The sequence below is a fragment of the Pelmatolapia mariae genome, linkage group LG18, assembly GCF_036321145.2.
Source record: "Pelmatolapia mariae isolate MD_Pm_ZW linkage group LG18, Pm_UMD_F_2, whole genome shotgun sequence".
NCBI classification, from domain to species: Eukaryota; Metazoa; Chordata; class Actinopteri; order Cichliformes; family Cichlidae; genus Pelmatolapia; species Pelmatolapia mariae.
The window spans coordinates 19,626,239-19,644,199 of NC_086243.1; the positions used below are offsets into that span (position 1 = coordinate 19,626,239).

Consider the following 17,961-nt stretch of genomic DNA (forward strand, 5'->3'; position numbering starts at 1 on the left):
CAGAAAGTACTCTGTCTAAAATAGCCTGGTACCACACAATACTAAGATACTGCCCAAACCTACCTGCCAAATTTTGAGGGGCCCGAGTGCTGGTTTTAATCTCTCACTCTGACCATCACCTGTATATTTCACTGCATCTAAGACATTAAACATCAACACAGTGTAGCTGGTTGCAAAAGACGGAAAGAACACCCCCCCCCCCCCCCCCCCCCCAAAAAAAAAACAAAAACAAAACAAAAACAAACTAATCCTTGAAAAACCAGTCTGTCCAGATGATGGAATGAATCGTACTTCTGCAAAAGAATACGGTTGCACACAGTATTTTCTGTGTGCATCAAATTGTTCCTGCTTATCATGCCAGTTGTACTTCAAGTAAGCGTTCTCGGGGTGTCTTCTCTTCAGTGTAAAAATAAAAATGTGGAAAGCACTTTGTCTGTAAAAAAAATTAAATAAAAATGTTCCACTTTACACCAAGTTATTTATTAGTAACTACTTCTAAACAAAAGCTGTTTGTATATCTGCTGAAGGAAATTGTCCTAGTTTCACAGACCACCATCTGAGGGAATGTACAAGAGTGGAATTGTGAGGTGGTGTTGTGAGGAGTGGCTGAACGAAGACCACGATGCTGCTTTCTCCTATGAGGACACTTTCTTGACCTTATCAATTTCCTGCAGAAAAAAAAAGGTTTTATAATTAGTCAGGGAACACATCGATCTGTGGCAAGAGACTAAGAACATGAAAGCAAGCCTATGCAACGTTTGCTGAACAATAATCACTCTGGCTGCAAATAGTTTTTACAGGATGTGGTTCCAATATTTTGTTGTTATCCATAACCTACCAGTCATACTGGACAAAATGGCTAACTGGATTTGAGCTAACTGGATTCAGTAAAGGTTTATTCTTCATCAACTTTTAGTAACATCTTTCTGACAAACATCTAAGGTTAAATACATTTTATACAACTCCAACTAGTACAGAGGGCTTACTATATATTTAAAAACCTCTCTGAAATGATTGGAACCTGTAATGACTGCAGTCATTCTCAATTTGGTGACAGTTTGATTAGATTGCCATCCGATTCATAAAGTTAAGACAGAATTTTTGTTTCAGAGGTTCCAATAGGTCCTGGTGGACTGAATGTGAACAGTTAATATCAAATTTCTGTTTAATGTGAATTTCTTTGTATGCAGATGGCAACAGATTTGCACTTTTCACCTGTTTGTTACAGTTCATTGCCATATTGTTAACAAAAAAATTGCATGCATTTGCTGATATGCCCCTATTCAACTACACACCATCTCCGTCTTATTGCTGTTTATAAATCACAGTTTTGCCATTTTGAAAGAATAAATATCCCTATTTGGATGTTTAGTTTAGAATAAAATAAATTGAATAATTAAAAGTGTTCCTGGCATAACATTTAAGGTTTATGTTAAAACTTTATTTGCCAAACTTTAAACTGACAGATTGTAAAAAACAAAAAAAATAAATAAAAAGTGTGTGTTGTGAAATCGTAACTCACCTCCTTAAGAGCGTCTTTCAACTTCGCATAAGCATCGTCCAAATTATCATTAATGATTATAACATCAAACGCACCAGGTTCTTTGCCTAGAAGGAGATCCATTCATGGTGGGTTATGACATGCAGATTTATAGTTTGTAACTTTGATCTGTTGAGAGCAAATCACAGCTACTTACTAAACTCCATCTCTATTTTGGCTGTCTTTAAACGCTTTTGGAGGCTCTCCTCCGACTCCGTTTTTCTGCCTCTTAGACGCTTTTCCTGAAACAAGAACAGGTTCAACCTACAGAAGCTATTCAGAAATCTCCACAGAGCAGCCAAAGCCTGTTTTACCTGATCCCCGTGATGCAAATTTAACTGGTGATAACACCCACTTGTTTGGTGGCAAAAATGGAAAACTACAGACACGTGCTGTACACTTCAAATCTTATGTGCTTACCAGGATTTCCATGGATGGTGGCTGGATGGAAATGAACATTGGATTGAGGTCTGTCTTTTTGATGTTCTTCACACCCTGCATATCAATGTCTAATAAACAGATGAGGTTCTTGGATTGGACCTCTTGGACAGCTGCTTTACTCGTCCCATACAGGTTCCCGGAAAACTCTGCACTCTCAATAAAATCGCCATTGTGGATGCCTGCCTGCATCACATCCCGCGTAACATAATGGTAATCTAAAACCCGGGAGGAAAAAAGAAAAAAGAAGAAGAAGAAAGAAAGAAAGTATACAAAAAAGGACAATTGAGAAAAAAATCCAACTGTTTAATCAGCCTGCTTTCAGGTTCATTGGTTGTGAAAGAGCAGTGACATGCCGTACCTATGCCGTTCTGTTCTCCAGGTCGGGGTTTTCTTGTCGTATCTGAGAACGGATAAGACACTTCTGTCACACTAGAGTTTAAAAATCTGGCCCTGCAACAATTTGTTACTCGCTTAGGGAGAAAATAAAAGCTTTACTCATGACTAACAAACCTCAACAGCAAAATAATAAATATTAAAAGTAATGTGAAATTCTTTACAGGGACACAGACAGACACACTTACGTGAGATGCTGAAGCCAAAGACACCTTCATATTCCTTCATGAGCTTCTTCAGCAGAGTGCTCTTTCCCACCCCTGATGGGCCACTACACACCACGGGCCTGGGTCCAGCCATAACTGAAATAACAGCGGAAAAGAAGAGTGTGGTTTGTTATAGGAAACAAATGGGCGAGGCTGCAGAGCAAATCTGTAACCACACAATATGAGTCATCACTGGACCAACATTACTCTGTGCAGTCACAAGGGTTTTTTCTTCTTTTGTTAGTAAAAGGCAGGTAAAGAGAAGCCTTGGCGAGGCAAGGGACACACCATAAAATGCTAAGCCAGCAATGTTTAAAAAAACCCTCATGATGAGAGCAAAACAGCCCTCAGGAGAGCTAAAGCAATCAACTGGTAAGCAAGCTGTGAAGTTACCATAGTGCTGTCGAGGAACAACTACTAATTGGAGCACCCAACTCTAGTTGTGAGTGTCAGACAGAAAAGGAAATTATCTTAAATTTAATTAACAGATATTTCTATTTACTCAAGCTACACCTTAAACAGCCTTCAAACTAAAATCTGCAAACATCTTGTGAGCAGGCAGTAAGAGTTCTTTGTTTCTCTACATCGCTCCTTTTCTTCCCTGTTACATCACATTTCTTTTATTACAAATTGCTTGACTATCAACCAAAAGTAAAGAATTAAGCAATGAGTCTCACGTTCCTCCTTACCCCCTTACCTCAAAACACACAGAGCTGACGCAGACAGGAAAATCAAGTCAACAGGAAGGGAACGATTGTGTGTCTGTAGATTGTGTTTAAAAGCAGATGGGTGGAGAGACGGGGAGTGGGCAGGGCCAATTTTACTGCACTAGTGTTTTTTTTTAAAGTTCCATCTTATGATTCAGTTTAAATATCTTATTACTTGGTAGTGACTTGCTATAATGCAACCATGTATGCATTTTGGTTTCAGCCCTAATGCTCAAACAACCTCTCATTAAAAGACACTCAAAGTGTCTAGAAAAACACTGAACCTAGTAAAGAAGATAACGCAGCATAATAAAAGGCATTAAGACACCAGTTTTAACTACACTACTACGTCAAGGTGAGGTGTCGGATGGGTCTGCAATTAATCCAAAAATAAGGTTTTCCGTCACATGATTCATGCACTGAATCCCAATAAAGTCTAAGCAATCTTTTAAAATGAAAGCAAAAGTAAACTGATCTGCATGTTGGGACGCTCATGTGATCTTTTAAGAGCAGAGAATAAAATTCACATTATTATGAGCCTTCTGATTTCCAAGCAGTTGTCCTCCATCACCTTTCGAATGCTTCCCATAAACAGAATCATGGCTAATAAAAGGATGTAGGAGTTTCTTTTACAAAAACTGGATTCTTTAAACAATTTATAGGATTTTATGTTTAATATTTGATTATTTATTCCAGCAGGGCTGGACTGAGACTGTAAATCATGCAAAGCTACTCTAGCAGAGTCCAAGTATGAAATTATCAAGCTATAAAGAGCATAGCGTGCCCCCTTTAAGTAAGAACACAAGACACTAAAATAATTGACTGCAATCTAAATGTAAAACAGAACCAGCACAACATCGAAAGGCACTTTTTCCTCCCACATAAAGTCATACCCACAGAACACCTTTCCTACATAAACAGAGCAGCATGAGAGGAAATGAGAGCCATGTGAGTTTATAATCAGCACACAACATTTATTGAAAGCTGCACGTTGCCTGACTTTAACCATGTGCACTAAATTGCATGTAATGCAATAATTTCCTGAAGCGCGATTTGAAAATCACATGCAATGTTGCATTATGGAAGTCAGAGACAATCCGCTTCATGTTCAGTGGGAACGTTACAAGAAATAAAAATCTGGATATTTTTCTTTAAAGAAGGTTTATGCAGCCTCCTTTTAAGCAAATATTTCCTGATATTTTGCATATTTGGGTCTTATATGGGCTTAAAAGACATTATAATAATATCCCTGGTCTCTGGAATTTTGGCTAAACCCACCCAAAACAAAACAAAAATAAACATGTCAATACAAACCACCTTGAGGTGACTGCTGTTGTAATTTGGTGCTATATATTTAAAACTGAATTGAAAAAAAAAAACTAATTGATGTCTAACTGAACTTCTGCCTCTGGGAATATGTGATTGGAAAAATCAGTTACAAAGCTTTAGTCCATCTTATAACAATCCTGTAATACCACGCACAGGATGTTGGGTGAACAGATACAACCAACTAAACGGGGGGAAAAACAATGATGGGAGGCAGTCAAATAGATTAGTGCAGCTTTTCCAAATCTCTTACTAAGTAAACACAATAAGGATAAAAGGCAGCTAAAGTTAAGTCTTATAGTCTCATGTGAAAGCTTTTATATACACTTTTGTATTGTCTCTTAGTTCAGCTTCTGTTCTGTCCAGTAACAGTCTTTCAGTTTCTGCAGGGATCCACAGATTGGTATACATTTTTTTTCAGCAGTTTTCAGGCGATTATGATACACACAATTTAACTGCTGCTTCATTTTCTCAGTAGTATTTTCCACTATATTCATCAAAATCAGGTTTGTAACTTTTTTGGGGGGAAGGGGGTAATTTGTAATTTTCGCTGATGGGCACAACAATAGATGGTTTACTTCATTTGACTGTAATAAGAAGCCTTCCCTTCATATGTACTGGGTAAGACACAGAGTTTAGAAAAGTGTGTGTCCCGCAGACCCAGCCAAAATGTGGGACACTGTCTCAAGATGTGTGAAAGGCAGGAGAACAAAAGAGGGGACATCTGGTCGCCCCAACACTATGTAACATCAAGATAACAGTGGCTTTGTTCCAATCAGGAGGACAAACAGTTCGTATCTTTTTCACATAGTGAGACCTCGTCATCTGTTTTTCATATACATTTGATGTTAATATATAGCACACAGGAACTGCAAAGTCTGTATGTTATAATCATATAAAAACTGACATTATTGTAACAAGGAGTTAAAGTTGTTGGAAGTGAAATGGGGATTTAAAATAGGCTTAAATGCACTTCTTACATTATTCCATGCCTGAATCACATTTCCCAAACATGACTTGCTAACTATTAAACCACAGGTAACATTGCGTCAGCCATGTTAATTTAAAACACTCTGGTAAACACATGAACCATCTTCTTCTCTGTTGGGACTCCAGGAATGAATGGCACGCTCAGATATCGTGATACAACACACAATTTGGAGAGAGCAGAAAACCCCCACCAAACGTCCTCATTCCTACCTGAAAACAGCCTGGAAAAATGTCTCATTATGGGGAAGGAATAGCGTTAATCCACAACTTAAAGCACCGTCTCCTGAGTGTCTTCTCCCTCCCCTGCTGTGCTCCGAGTCTTCACCGCGAGAGCCATTAAAGATACCCGTGCTGCCTACGTCATCACCACAGGCCAAAACACCAACAAGTGACGTTCACGAGCGTCAAGAATGCGCGAGAGAGAATGCTGAAAAAGCAGGGCTTTTAGCAACATTAGCCAAACAAATAATGACGAAGAGGCTGATATTTTAAAACTATTATTATTGTGAATGTATGTATGCTTTCAACTGGAATCAGGCAGCTTCTTCAAAAGCGGCAGTACCGACATGTGCGCGGGCTGGCAGTAATTACTATAACCTAAAGACGCATATTAACGATTTTAAGCTAACTAGCGTTTAAACAAACTATTTCCCCTGCGCTCTGCGGAGACTTGGGGAAACTGGAAGCAGTGCCTCTAGGCAAAGGAAGCATTACCACTAAGAAGCAAGCCTCTCACCAACAGGTCCTAGTAACCATAGGGAATTTAAACTTACCACAAAAACTCCCCGGATGAGTGTTAGCTGAAGGCCTAGCCGGTCGCGCGGGTCATGTGCTAACGTGGCTAAAAGTTAGCTCATCGCGTTAACAGGAAATTGTTTTTGCCTTAACTTTTAGAGATACTCGACTAAAATGTTCGGTTCCTCGAGATCTGGAGGTGTACGGGGAGGTCAGGACCAGTTCAACTGGAATGAAGTGAAAGTCGACAAACACAGAGAAAACTATCTCGGTAAGTACAGGAGATAGTAGCCATCTGTCTGCTATCAGCAGCAACCAGATGCGGTGCTGCTCATATCGCTTTAACGGAGCTCTTAAACTACGCACACCACGGCCTCACATGCAACTCTCCCATACCTTTTGTTGTCGTTTCCCTCATTACACGAAGTCTGGATGGGTCTAATGGCTCGGTTTTCGCCTTGTCTTTCAGTCTACACAAAGCAAGTCCTAGCTTTCATTGCTCCCACCCCTGAGCACAGACACGTAGTCTCTCCGTTATGTGAGCCTACACAGTTGCCAGCATGCCAAGCAAACCAACAGCAGCTAGCCTACATAGCGGCCACCACCGATGAAAAATAAGACTCTCAAAAGTAACCCTACTTAAATTGTTCAGGAAAGTGCATTTTGAAAAAGCACTCAAGGAAAAGCATCATATTAATATTATTGTACAGTAAGGGCCTCATTATACATGATGTTAGCAGCAGATGTTAAAAATGTATTGTTTAAACACGTGGCTGTGGAGGGGAGGATGCAAACAGAAAGATTAAAAAAAAGTATTTTTTTTCTTTTTAAGTTGTACATAAAAAGGAAACTTAAAAAACGATAATACTAACAATACCAAAATCATCTTTGCCATGATTAATGAATAAGTCATTTTAGTGTGGGGCCCCTAACATCCAATAAAGTTTGTGTTTGTGCACATTTTTTTGTACACACACAATTATGGTGTGTACACAAGACATTTTTTAAAAATTCACTTTACCCGCCTATACATACTGTAAATAATTTCAAAACAAAAATGCACAATTCTTGACTGTTTGAGGAAAAAAAAAGTTGACACCATCTGGATTTCTGTAACACAGGCTTTATTCAATGTTATGCTATGGCCCAAAACACACTCACTGTGATATCACTCCTATTAAAATTAATAGGGTTACACTGATAGTGGTGGCAGTATTTGCATACATTTTGGCTGACCCAAATGTTTAAACTGTGTAATAAAGAGCCAATGACTAAATAAAGATGTTTTTTGTGCTAAAAAATTTTCTTGTTTTTCTAAGTCAAATTAAAAAGCTGTCAAACTGTTATTTCAAGTGACCTTATTGGCCAAAATTGTTACAAATATTGGATAATATTACTTCTAAAGGATACTATCTCCATAAGAAAGGACTGAATTTTTTAAGCTGAATTGAGATGTACAGTATTTTAGAAAATAATAAATACATTTTCTCTTAATGCTTAAGAATTAAAAGGAAATTATCATACATCATATTCTGGAATCTCTATCTGTCATCTTTATCACATGTCATCACTTCCTCTGTTTCCAGGTAACTCGTTGATGGCACCAGTGGGGCGATGGCAAAAAGGCAAAGATCTGACATGGTATGCAAAGGACAAAAAAGGTGGTGCACCTTTGTCCAGGGAGGAGGAACTTGCTACTGTCAAGGCAGCAGAGGAAGAAGCGTTGATGGCTGCACTGTATGTACAACTTCCCATAAAAGAGATAAAACGGGAAGTTTAAACTGACCAGTTTAGTAATTTCTCATTTTTCATTATCAATTTAGAGGGCACAAGAATATAAAGAGACAACCGACTGGTCTAACCAAAGAGGTGTGTGACTTAAATTATGAATGATTTTTAAAAAATTAATCTGCTATTTTTCAAAAGCTTAGTGATGTGAATTTTTATTTGACTTTCTATGGCAGGACCTTGTAGAGGTTTGCAGGAGGGACGAGGCTGATGGTGATGAGAGAAATGTTGACCGTGTTTCTGGTTTAGGAAGCTCCAGGTGACTTCTTTTTATGTTTGTTTTTTCCACATGAAACAGTGATGGTTAAAGGTGCTTTATTTTTGGAGTAAAATAAATAAATATGGAAAAGCAACAACATAAAAATAAATGAACATTTGTTAAAAGGACAGTATGCATCACTAAGGTGAAGGTAGAACCTGAAGGTGAAGGTAGTTTTAATCTTTATCAGGGGCTCTTGTTTTAAATCAACCATGCACTCACTGGTCACTTTATTAGGTACCCACTTGCTAGTTCGTTGGGGGTTATTAGGGTTCAACGCCATTTTGCCTTCAGAAATGCTTTAATTCTTCGTGCTATAGATTCAACAAGATGCTGGAAACATTCCTCAGAGATTTTGGTCTATATTGGCATGAAAGTACCTCACTGGATATCTTACGTTTTAAGTTTAAAAAACCCCCACAACTATTCTCTGTAAACGCTAGAGATTGTTGTGTTGGAAAATCCCAGTATATCAGGAGTTTCTGAAAAACTCAGACCAGCCCGTCTGGGACCAACACCCATGCCATGCTCAGTGTCACTTTTCTTCGCCATACTGATGCTCAGTTTGAATTTCAGCACGTTTTCTTAAACATGTCTACACATCTAAATGCACTGAGTTGCTGCCTTGTGACAGGTTGATTAGATATTTGTGTTATTGAGTAGTTGAACGGGTGTACCTAGCAAAGTGGCAAGTTAGTGTATTTGATAATTCAGCAAAAATTTAAACTGTCATCATGGAGAAAGTGGTGTCAAAAAGCTTCTTTTCTCAGTGTTTTGATTCTAAAGTGTCTTATTGTGTTTTCAATGTTTCCTTCTGCAGTGCAGGGTCACGGAGAATGGTCCTGTCCCAAAAAGAAAAGGAGGTTGCTAAAATGGGCTTGCCGGTTTTTACAGTAAGATTGTGTTATTACCTTTTTTGGGGTAGTGGTGCTTAGACATTACTCTGCTTTGAGGCATTTTACACTCTGTGCAAAAATTAAGAAATGCTTTTTGTCCAGCACGTCAGGACTGAAGGTCATACAGAAGCTTCAGCAACAAAAACAAATGAGAGTGCAGTAAAACAGGAGGAGGAACAGAGGTGAGACTGGATAATTACTACTTGTAAAATGTTTCAGACACACAAACTTTTAGATTTACTGGACAAAATCTGACCCTGTGTCCAGTTTCTTAAGTTTTCTTTTAATAATAGCCAGTGAACAAATGAATGAGAATGCATAAATAATAATAATACATTTGAAATTAAAAAATAATGTAATTTCTTGAAATGTAATCTTCACTACTTTCTTTCCCCTCTCTGCAGGCATGACAGTAATAAGAAAAAGAAAGAAAAAAAGAACAAAAAGGAGAAAAAGAAAAAGGAAAAAAAGAAAAAACGAAAAAGGAGAGACTCATCCTCCTCCGATTCTGAAGACAACAGGAAGAGGTTGGTTTATTTCTGCATTTAATGTTCAAACATTATTCAGCGTGAGTCTGGACCAAACTCAAAATATGTTTTTAAAATCGTGTTTTTAAAGACAGGGGCTGTGGAGGTAGATCAACCTGGCTGCTCCCACTTCTAATTGGAAGTATCTTTGGGCAAAGAACCCCAATCTGCCCTCAGTGCGTCCATCGGAATGTGAGCGTGTGCGTATTAGGTTAAAAGTGCTTAGACATTTAAAAAAAAAAAGCACTTCCTCAAGTAGGTGTGTGAATGGGTGAACAAGGTTTACATTAAGAAAGCAAAAGAAGCGCGTATTCTCGGATTTTCCGGGAATACGCGCTTCTTTTGCGGTGGAGGAACACCAAAGTATTTGCTTACGGAGCTTGCTTCTTTGACATCTTTAAGAGTTCTAAACAAATGTCTGTCCTCCTCCAGAACATCTTATGTACGCAAACGTGCGTTCCAACTTCTTATCTGGTGTGCGTCTTTTATTTTGACAGCGGACCACTTATGTGTAGCCCTGTTTATATTTTTAAATTACATTGCAGTCTTTTTGTTGGGAGCCAAATTGTTGTGTCAGCACTAGAGGGCAGTGAGGCACTGTCTTACATACAACAACTTCACTTGTTGTCTTATGTATGGGGTGCATGCGTCACAAGACTTTATTTATATTTCAGTTGAAGAGGCATAGCAGATTAAACATTGTTATTTATGTGCTTCAGTAACTTGTGTGGTAGGGAAAAGAATAACAATAAACTTGAACACAATTTTATCAAACAAAAAAACAGCCAGTCATTTCCACTTGCAGGTGCCGTTTATTCTTCCATACCCTCACAGCATTAATCCCAACACTATTTGTTTCCTTGTACTTTTCAGGCACAGAAAGGACCACCATCATCATAATCCATCATACGTTAGTCAGAGCGGAGCCAGACCCCATGACAGCCACTCAAGGGGGGGAGCAAAGGCCGAGCGACAGCGCTCCGACCCCCATCATCGAAGGCAGCGGCACGACACAGACTCCTCTGATGGAGGATCTCCTGTCCCTCGCAACCCTGCCAGCCACAAGAAGGCCCCTGCTGGTGCCACACAAAGCCACAGGCGGCGCCATGACACAGACTCGGACGAGTAATGTGCCCACCCCCACCCCCGATTCAAACATGCATAATATGGACAGAGTGCTCTACAGCAGTTTGACAGACCCTCAAGACCTTATTTACTTGAACAGCCAAACAGACTGTGGATGGACTCTAATCAGTGTAACAGACTTTAGCCTCAGGTTTTAACTTCTTCATTCAGAAGGTTGCTCATGTGACACTGGTGTTTTGGTTTGACAGTTTTTGATCACGTCGAGTTATTTAATCATCAAATATCAAGTACTCTGTATTGCTTTAAGCTTTGTATTTTGGGGGTTTTATCTTAGATAAATATAGAAACTTTTTTTCCAAAGCAAGTGGAATGATTTTCTTCCTTGTCCTCAAAGCTTTTACAGTTCAGGATATTTAACATTACTTCAACCCAGATCATTGTTACTGCAAGCACACACAATAATCCCTCATGGAAATTCTTACATGACCCTGTCATGACTCATTCAATTATTTACATGAACGTGTCTTTTTTTTTTTTTTAAGGTTACCATAAAGACATGGTGCAACTGGCACTTTTTGCACAGGAATGTGTTGCTTCAAGGGCTTGCTGCCAAAGAAGCCTTCTACGATTATAATCAAACTTGTAAAAGAGTGTATGTTAATAATAAGTATTTCTTTTCTTGAATCTAAGCATGTAGTTTTGGTGCCTAACCAAACAGTGACAGGGAGAAAAAACCCCATAACAAAACAAATAAAACGCATAGACTTGAACCCCATTCTTTTGAGTGAAAGTTCTATTTGAGCTGTTCTTCCAGGATAGCCTGACTCACCTGACTGCCTAAGCACTTGCCGGCAAAAATCCCTCAACACAAACTTATATTGGTTACATTTTCATATTGGAAAACCTAAACATTTGCTCCTTCAAGATGCTTCTTGACACCTTTTTTTTTTTCCATCTATACATCTCCGTCTCATCCTACTACTCAGACACTGGCCATTTTCCTTTCTAAGTAATCCCTCGTCATTCTAGGTTCAGCTCCGACTGGTGCGATACCATTGGAATGCTCTTTACTGGTCATAATAGAGTAGTGTTTGCATTTGCCTTGAATTGGTCTGAAAGAGGGTATTCTGTGGACTGGCACCTGGGGGGGTACACTAAAAAAAGAGCAAGGCATTCATAAAGAAGAGTGCAAAAAACTAGGCTGGCCCTTTTTGTTTTTTTATATGGCCGAGTACCGTTAGACCGCCACACACAAACCAAGCTGATGAAGCAGCAGGAGAGAAGGCTAGACAAAGCCACCCTATGAGGGACCCAAGACTCAAACTACCTCCTCTTCCACTACTACCATACTCTCCTGCCATGTTTTACAGGCTTGGCTGCATTAACCGTAGCAGCCTAATCAACCTGCAAGAATGTGGTCCTAGATTGCCACCCTTACACAATGTGAAACAGGGTGTGCTCTTCACATAACTGCTTTAACCTAAGCACTGGGTGGTTTCATCACCTTGGGGCAACATATTTCTTCCTAGGGTCAAGGGGTGATAGCCTTATGAAGTCACAGACACAAGTTTGGGGCCTTTGTAACAAATTTCCCACGTGTGGGACTAATAAAGGTTATCTTATCTTAATTCTATTAATGCTACAACTAAAATCAATTGCCAATTAATTGCTGCACATACGTGTTCTCATATTGTGTTTTAGATTGATTTGCTGAGCAGAATAAAATGCCAAGGTGATGCCTAATCCTTTCGTCTAAATAGTCTAAAACTTCATTTAATTCTGTAATAGTTGATGTCAAGGGACAGCCTACAAAAAGCAGCATAAAATTAGATTTTATTACATGGTGTGAAACAAAATGAAATCAATTGCAGGATCAAGCTTTACATAAGAACACGGACAACCTTAAGAGAATAACATTACATTTTAGGCAGCTAAAAATCAAACGATGCAATCAGTTAAAACACCCACACCCTTTACAAATAAGTTTTGGGGGGAGTGGGGGAAGTGATGTGTCTCATATAAAAAAAAAGGCATTTATGGACGGCCAGTTTACCAAAAAAAACCCCAACGTGCTGCAAAGGAAAACATTGGCACTAATGTCATAGCTGCACAATGCAAATTCCCAGGTTTGAGTTCAATAAAAGGAAAACGTTAATAGAGCCCTTAGTGAGGATGCTAAGCCGCTCCTTACAACAAATTAACAGTGTATGGCTATAGTAATTAGTGGGCTAAGAGTTCCTTTGCAGCTGTATGATGTAAACACCCAGTAGATAATAATGCATGCCCTTAAAGACAAACAGACTACATCATGCAGTTTTGCTAACAAGTACAGTGCAAAGGCAGCACATATTCAACCTGAGACTCTAAAATACAAGAATTCAATGCAGGCTCAAGAGGCTGGCTCCTCCCTGTTACCCCAAAGCAGGTAGATGTGAGGTCAATGCAACATTTCTTAGTTTAAAATAACAAAGGCTGGTAGGTGTTCACAGACTGTGTGTGACGGAGGTGGGGGGGGGGCAATGTCAGTACATATAGTCAATGCCAGTGTTTATACTTATTTTGAGGCGCTGGTACTTCTAGTTACTGATAAAAGTTACCAGTAGTAGTTGCAAGTAGTGCATAATCAGTGTATGATTCTTTATTGTTTATAATAAAAAATTAAAATCAGTCCTTACAGTACGTGTAACCTCAACTGCATTGATTTTGTAGGCCAATATCTGCTGGTAAAGTCCCTGCCTTTGTTTTTCTATTCAATGCACACATGGCTGCCCAACAGCCAGAAAGACAAATCACCACAGTAGGATTTTAAAGCGTGCAACAAGCTGCCCCATACCAAATTTATTTACACTTACATAAAATATGAAAAAAATAAAAATAAAGCTGCTTTACAAGAATAGCCCACCCCCACCACTGGCCTTCATGTTTGTGGTAATAACAGCTGACACGAGAGCAGCTTCCAGTACAACGTAACTCAGTTTAGCAAGATCTTAAGAGTAAAGAGCAAGGTCAGAGATAGGGGTGGAGGAGATTGGATTTTAAAATGCCGTAATCATTAATGGTTCTTGAGCTGATTAGACAACCAGTCCAGCCCTTCATAGAGGCCATCTCCGGTGGTGGCACAGGTTGCCTGGATGTACCACTGTCGGTTGCGCAGGGAATGAAGATTGAGCTTGTCTGTGAGTTCTGCTGCATTCATAGCATTTGGGAGGTCCTATAAAAAAGAAGGTGAGAAATCATTAGACATGTGCCCTGAGGATAAAGGAAAGGTGAAAAGTGTTTATGATGTACACCTGCTTATATAAAAGACTTGATGACTTACTTGTTTGTTGGCAAACACTAGCAGCACGGCGTCACGCAGCTCATCCTCTGCCAACATTCTCAGGAGCTCTTCACGAGCCTCTCCACATCGCTCTCTATCATTGCTGTCCACAACAAAGATAAGACCTGGAGCAAGTGCAATCAAATAAATGGGTGTAAATCTTCTAAATACAAACCAGAAGACATGTTCAAATAGACTAACATGAGCCATCAAATGTCAGGCGATGAGGAAAAAAACGTACCCTGAGTGTTTTGAAAGTAATGACGCCACAGCGGTCGAATTTTGTCTTGACCGCCGACATCCCATACTGTGAAACTGATGTTCTTGTATTCTACCGTTTCCACATTAAAACCTGGAGATATGAAACAAATATTCAAATATTTATAGTCTTTAGGCTTCCTTCCTGTGTCATGTAAAACAGTTTTTGTCTTACCTATTGTGGGGATGGTAGTCACAATCTCTCCGAGTTTAAGCTTGTACAAAATCGTTGTCTTTCCAGCAGCATCCAGACCCACCATGAGTATCCTCATCTCCTTCTTCCCGAACATTTTAAACAGTCCTGCAAACATATTCCCCATGGCGGCTGGTGACAGGAACCCAAAAAGGACAAAAAAACAAAAAGAAAACCTGTGAAGAAAGAGAGGAGTTGTTCAGCTCCAATACAGAGACGTGCTGCTGGTAAACATAAGAAAACACCAAACCGTGTTCCAACCTCCCAAATGACGGACAGCAAACTGAAGTTCTGAGTATGTGTTGATCACACCATCCAGGCTAGTAAAAATTGCTAAGCTAAAATTTCAGTGAACAAACTTCAATATCGCCATACATTAAATAAAAAATATTGTGTGCAACTTAAATACGGTTTTAAAAAATACATGTGTATTACTATTATTATTACTCCCACTGCACTTAATATACATATAAAAAACAGTGGTGCATTTTTCTGCATATAGCAATTTGGTATTTTTTGTACACTATTTTTTTCAATTTTTATTTTTCTAATATATATCTCTAACTTGCTTTTTCTTCCTGTCCCTTGTACTGCTGTAACAAGTGAATTTCCCCTGCGTAGGATTAAATGAAGTCTATGTCCATGACTAAAATTTTGATAGCCTCATCTAACCAGTGAGATGGATCTTATGGAGTGATCAAATCATCTTACAGACAGCTACATTTGCTTGTGTCAAAATATTAAAGGTGAATGTTTGAAATTTTGCTGTTATTGAGTGGCGTGGGCAGCATGGGAGTGCAACTGTCCACACCTCACAGCAAGAAGGCCCTGGGTTCAAATCCAATCTTGGGTGTTTCTGCGTTTCCATGTTTTGCCTCGTGCGGGGTCTGCGTGGGTTTTCTCCCACAGTCCAAAAATATGCATGGGGTTAGGTTAACTGGTCATTCTAAATTGGCCGTAGGTGTGAGTATGAATGGGTGCCTGTCTCTGTGTTAGCCCTCTGACAGACTGTCGACCTGTTCAGGGTGTACCCTGCAATTGGCTACAAATGTGGAAAATGGAAATATTGTCACTAAAAAATATACTGGACCTGATACTAAGTGGCACATATAGTTCGCACCTTCAGATTTTTGGAGAAAAGCAGCTGTAAAGGCTGTTAGACACTTTTAGGACATTTTTAAATACCCTCAGAAATCAGTATGATGCTACTGTTGTGTAAACACAATTATCTGTAAGCAGTTTTCTATTATCGCACTCGCATTAATCAGTGTGATGTATACTATACGCAATATATGAGCTTCTGAATACTACTTAAAGCCAGAAACTCGTGGTAGCACCAACCTCGATAAAAGGGACGTTAAACACTCCGTGACTCCTGAAAGCTACTAAATGAAATTATAAAGAAACTCGCTAGCTGTCACACTGTACCAGTATTTGTCTTTTCAGTTTATGCAACATGTTTGGAACCGAATACTTTTTGAAGCCTCAACGCGGCTTACTGGAGCATTTTTAATATTTAGCTCGGAGCAAAAACTTTCAGAGCAGGTAAACAAGCGGTGATGCTAGCTTGTTACGGTGCAACGCTAATAGTCGTCCGACCCGCTCAGATTTTAAGAGTACCAACTTGAGAAATAAAAACAACAATTGCATTTCTATTTATGTGTTTCCCAGTTACACTCAATATGAAATCATGTGCGAGAGAGTAAAAAAAAACTCCAACGCACACAGAAAGGAAGGACAGACTCGTCGATTCAGATAATTCCGCTAACAAGCTGCAAGTCAGATTTTTCTGACTATGGTGATCGGAATCGCACACACAAAAGCCGATTCTGCTTGACAACACATGGGGTTTTGTACATTTACCTTCAGATATTGTAAAAGCTACCTTTTCTTTTTTCTTTAACAAAAAGTCTCTCTTGCACACTTACTCAGTTGAAATGTTTTGTTCCCTTTAGGCGTTTCCTTCCTTAGTAAAATGGCGACAGTCTGACACGTCAGAGGTTCCTGCAAAACTCCTGCGTTCACCGTGCCGGGAGAAGTGTCTCCCCCTGTGGTTGAGGGGAGAATCACACGCACACCTGACAGCCTCCACTGTGAGTTCGGGTTTTTTTTGGTTTTGTTTTGTTTTGTTTTAGTTATGGCACTATTTAGAGTAAAAATAGCTTTACCTTGGACTGGCAAGTACAAATGCACGATAAGCATGCTGTGTCTATGACCTGTTGACTTTAATTTACTATTGAAATTTAATCTTAAATTTCCCTGAAAACTAGGAATAGGAATTTATAATGTTTTTTTTTAATATACCAGTGCCATCATTGAATCTGCTCATCAGCCTAGCCCTTATTGATCCTTGATCCACTTTTATACATAAACAGATTTTCAGCGTCATCAAAACTGATTTTTTTTTTTAAAATCCCAAACAAACTACTGCCTATTTCTAGATGTAGCATCAATCTCTCAGTTAACATCTAAAATCGAGTAAATAAAGGCATACTAGTATGGCATTCATTTTCTTTCAGGCTTTCTTAGTTAAATAAAATTTTTGTTATACATCTGCATTGATGAGCTGCTCAGTTGGGAAACTGTAGCGGTAGCACTTGTGGTGCACATCAAATAAATGACACTCCTTGAAGTGAATCCCATGTTGCGTATGTTGCTGGTGTTTCCACCCCGCTTGAAATAATGATGTTACAGACATTACAACTAACACTGCTATCATCTGTCTTCATGAAGCAATGCTTTGTAATCATTCGTCCTCCCTGCAATGACTCTTTTTTTATGGCAACACTAGACACGCATCTATGACATTGCTGATCTGAAATTAATGTGCATTGCCAGCAGCTACAGGGATTGATAAAAGAATTGATAAGTTCAGAAACATACAGTTCCAATCCTTTGAAAAACTTGGAAGCGGTTCCCAAGTGGCATCATTTTTTTTAAATTCCTATCCCTGCTGAAGACCCACTAACTGCTAAAGTTCCCACGAGTAGCTTATTAGTTGCTCGAGGTTCACCTCCTTTCCAACCACACTAATCAAAACCTGAAACACTTCATGTATCTGAGTCCACAAGTTACTTGTGGTTAATCATTCAGCTTTATAATATTCTTCTTGACTGATAAGATATGAAAGGAAAAAAGTCAGAGCCCTGTCTTATGAGCTCATTTCAGCTTCTCTTTGGCAGAATCTGTTGCGATGGCCACCATTAATACAGCTACTAATTTTTCCTGCAGAGACCTGACCACTGGATTTTCCTACTTCTATGAGCAAGTTATATATAATTCATTTTGAAGTTTCCA

General features: G+C 39.1%; 3 protein-coding genes across 4 annotated transcripts; 1 reads left to right on the forward strand and 2 right to left on the reverse strand.

Moving 5' to 3' along the window:
- Positions 1-252: 252 nt before the first annotated feature.
- On the reverse strand, positions 253-6,479 carry guk1a (guanylate kinase 1a). Its single transcript, XM_063461004.1, has 8 exons — positions 6,377-6,479; positions 5,814-5,958; positions 2,563-2,676; positions 2,340-2,381; positions 1,961-2,196; positions 1,698-1,782; positions 1,523-1,608; positions 253-668 (listed from the first exon to the last, which is right to left on the reverse strand). Exons 2-8 carry the CDS (start codon positions 5,839-5,841, stop codon positions 636-638), a joined length of 624 nt encoding a protein of 207 aa, XP_063317074.1. The 5' UTR covers positions 5,842-5,958; positions 6,377-6,479; the 3' UTR covers positions 253-635.
- Positions 6,480-6,507: 28 nt separating this feature from the next.
- lg18h1orf35 (linkage group 18 C1orf35 homolog) lies at positions 6,508-10,964 on the forward strand. Its single transcript, XM_063461003.1, has 8 exons — positions 6,508-6,609; positions 7,925-8,075; positions 8,162-8,207; positions 8,303-8,385; positions 9,206-9,278; positions 9,384-9,463; positions 9,686-9,808; positions 10,682-10,964. The coding sequence occupies exons 1-8, from the start codon at positions 6,513-6,515 to the stop codon at positions 10,935-10,937; spliced, it is 909 nt and encodes a 302-aa protein (XP_063317073.1). The 5' UTR covers positions 6,508-6,512; the 3' UTR covers positions 10,938-10,964.
- Positions 10,965-12,710: 1,746 nt separating this feature from the next.
- On the reverse strand, positions 12,711-16,695 carry arf1 (ADP-ribosylation factor 1). Of its 2 annotated transcripts, none has more exons than XM_063462168.1 (5): positions 16,593-16,695; positions 14,647-14,840; positions 14,455-14,565; positions 14,214-14,338; positions 12,711-14,105 (listed from the first exon to the last, which is right to left on the reverse strand). In XM_063462168.1, the coding sequence occupies exons 2-5, from the start codon at positions 14,789-14,791 to the stop codon at positions 13,947-13,949; spliced, it is 540 nt and encodes a 179-aa protein (XP_063318238.1). In that variant the 5' UTR covers positions 14,792-14,840; positions 16,593-16,695; the 3' UTR covers positions 12,711-13,946. The 2 variants fall into 2 exon arrangements, with proteins under 2 accessions (XP_063318238.1, XP_063318240.1); XM_063462170.1 differs by lacking the exon at positions 16,593-16,695 and adding an exon at positions 16,528-16,589.
- Between the last annotated feature and the right edge of the window lie 1,266 nt (positions 16,696-17,961).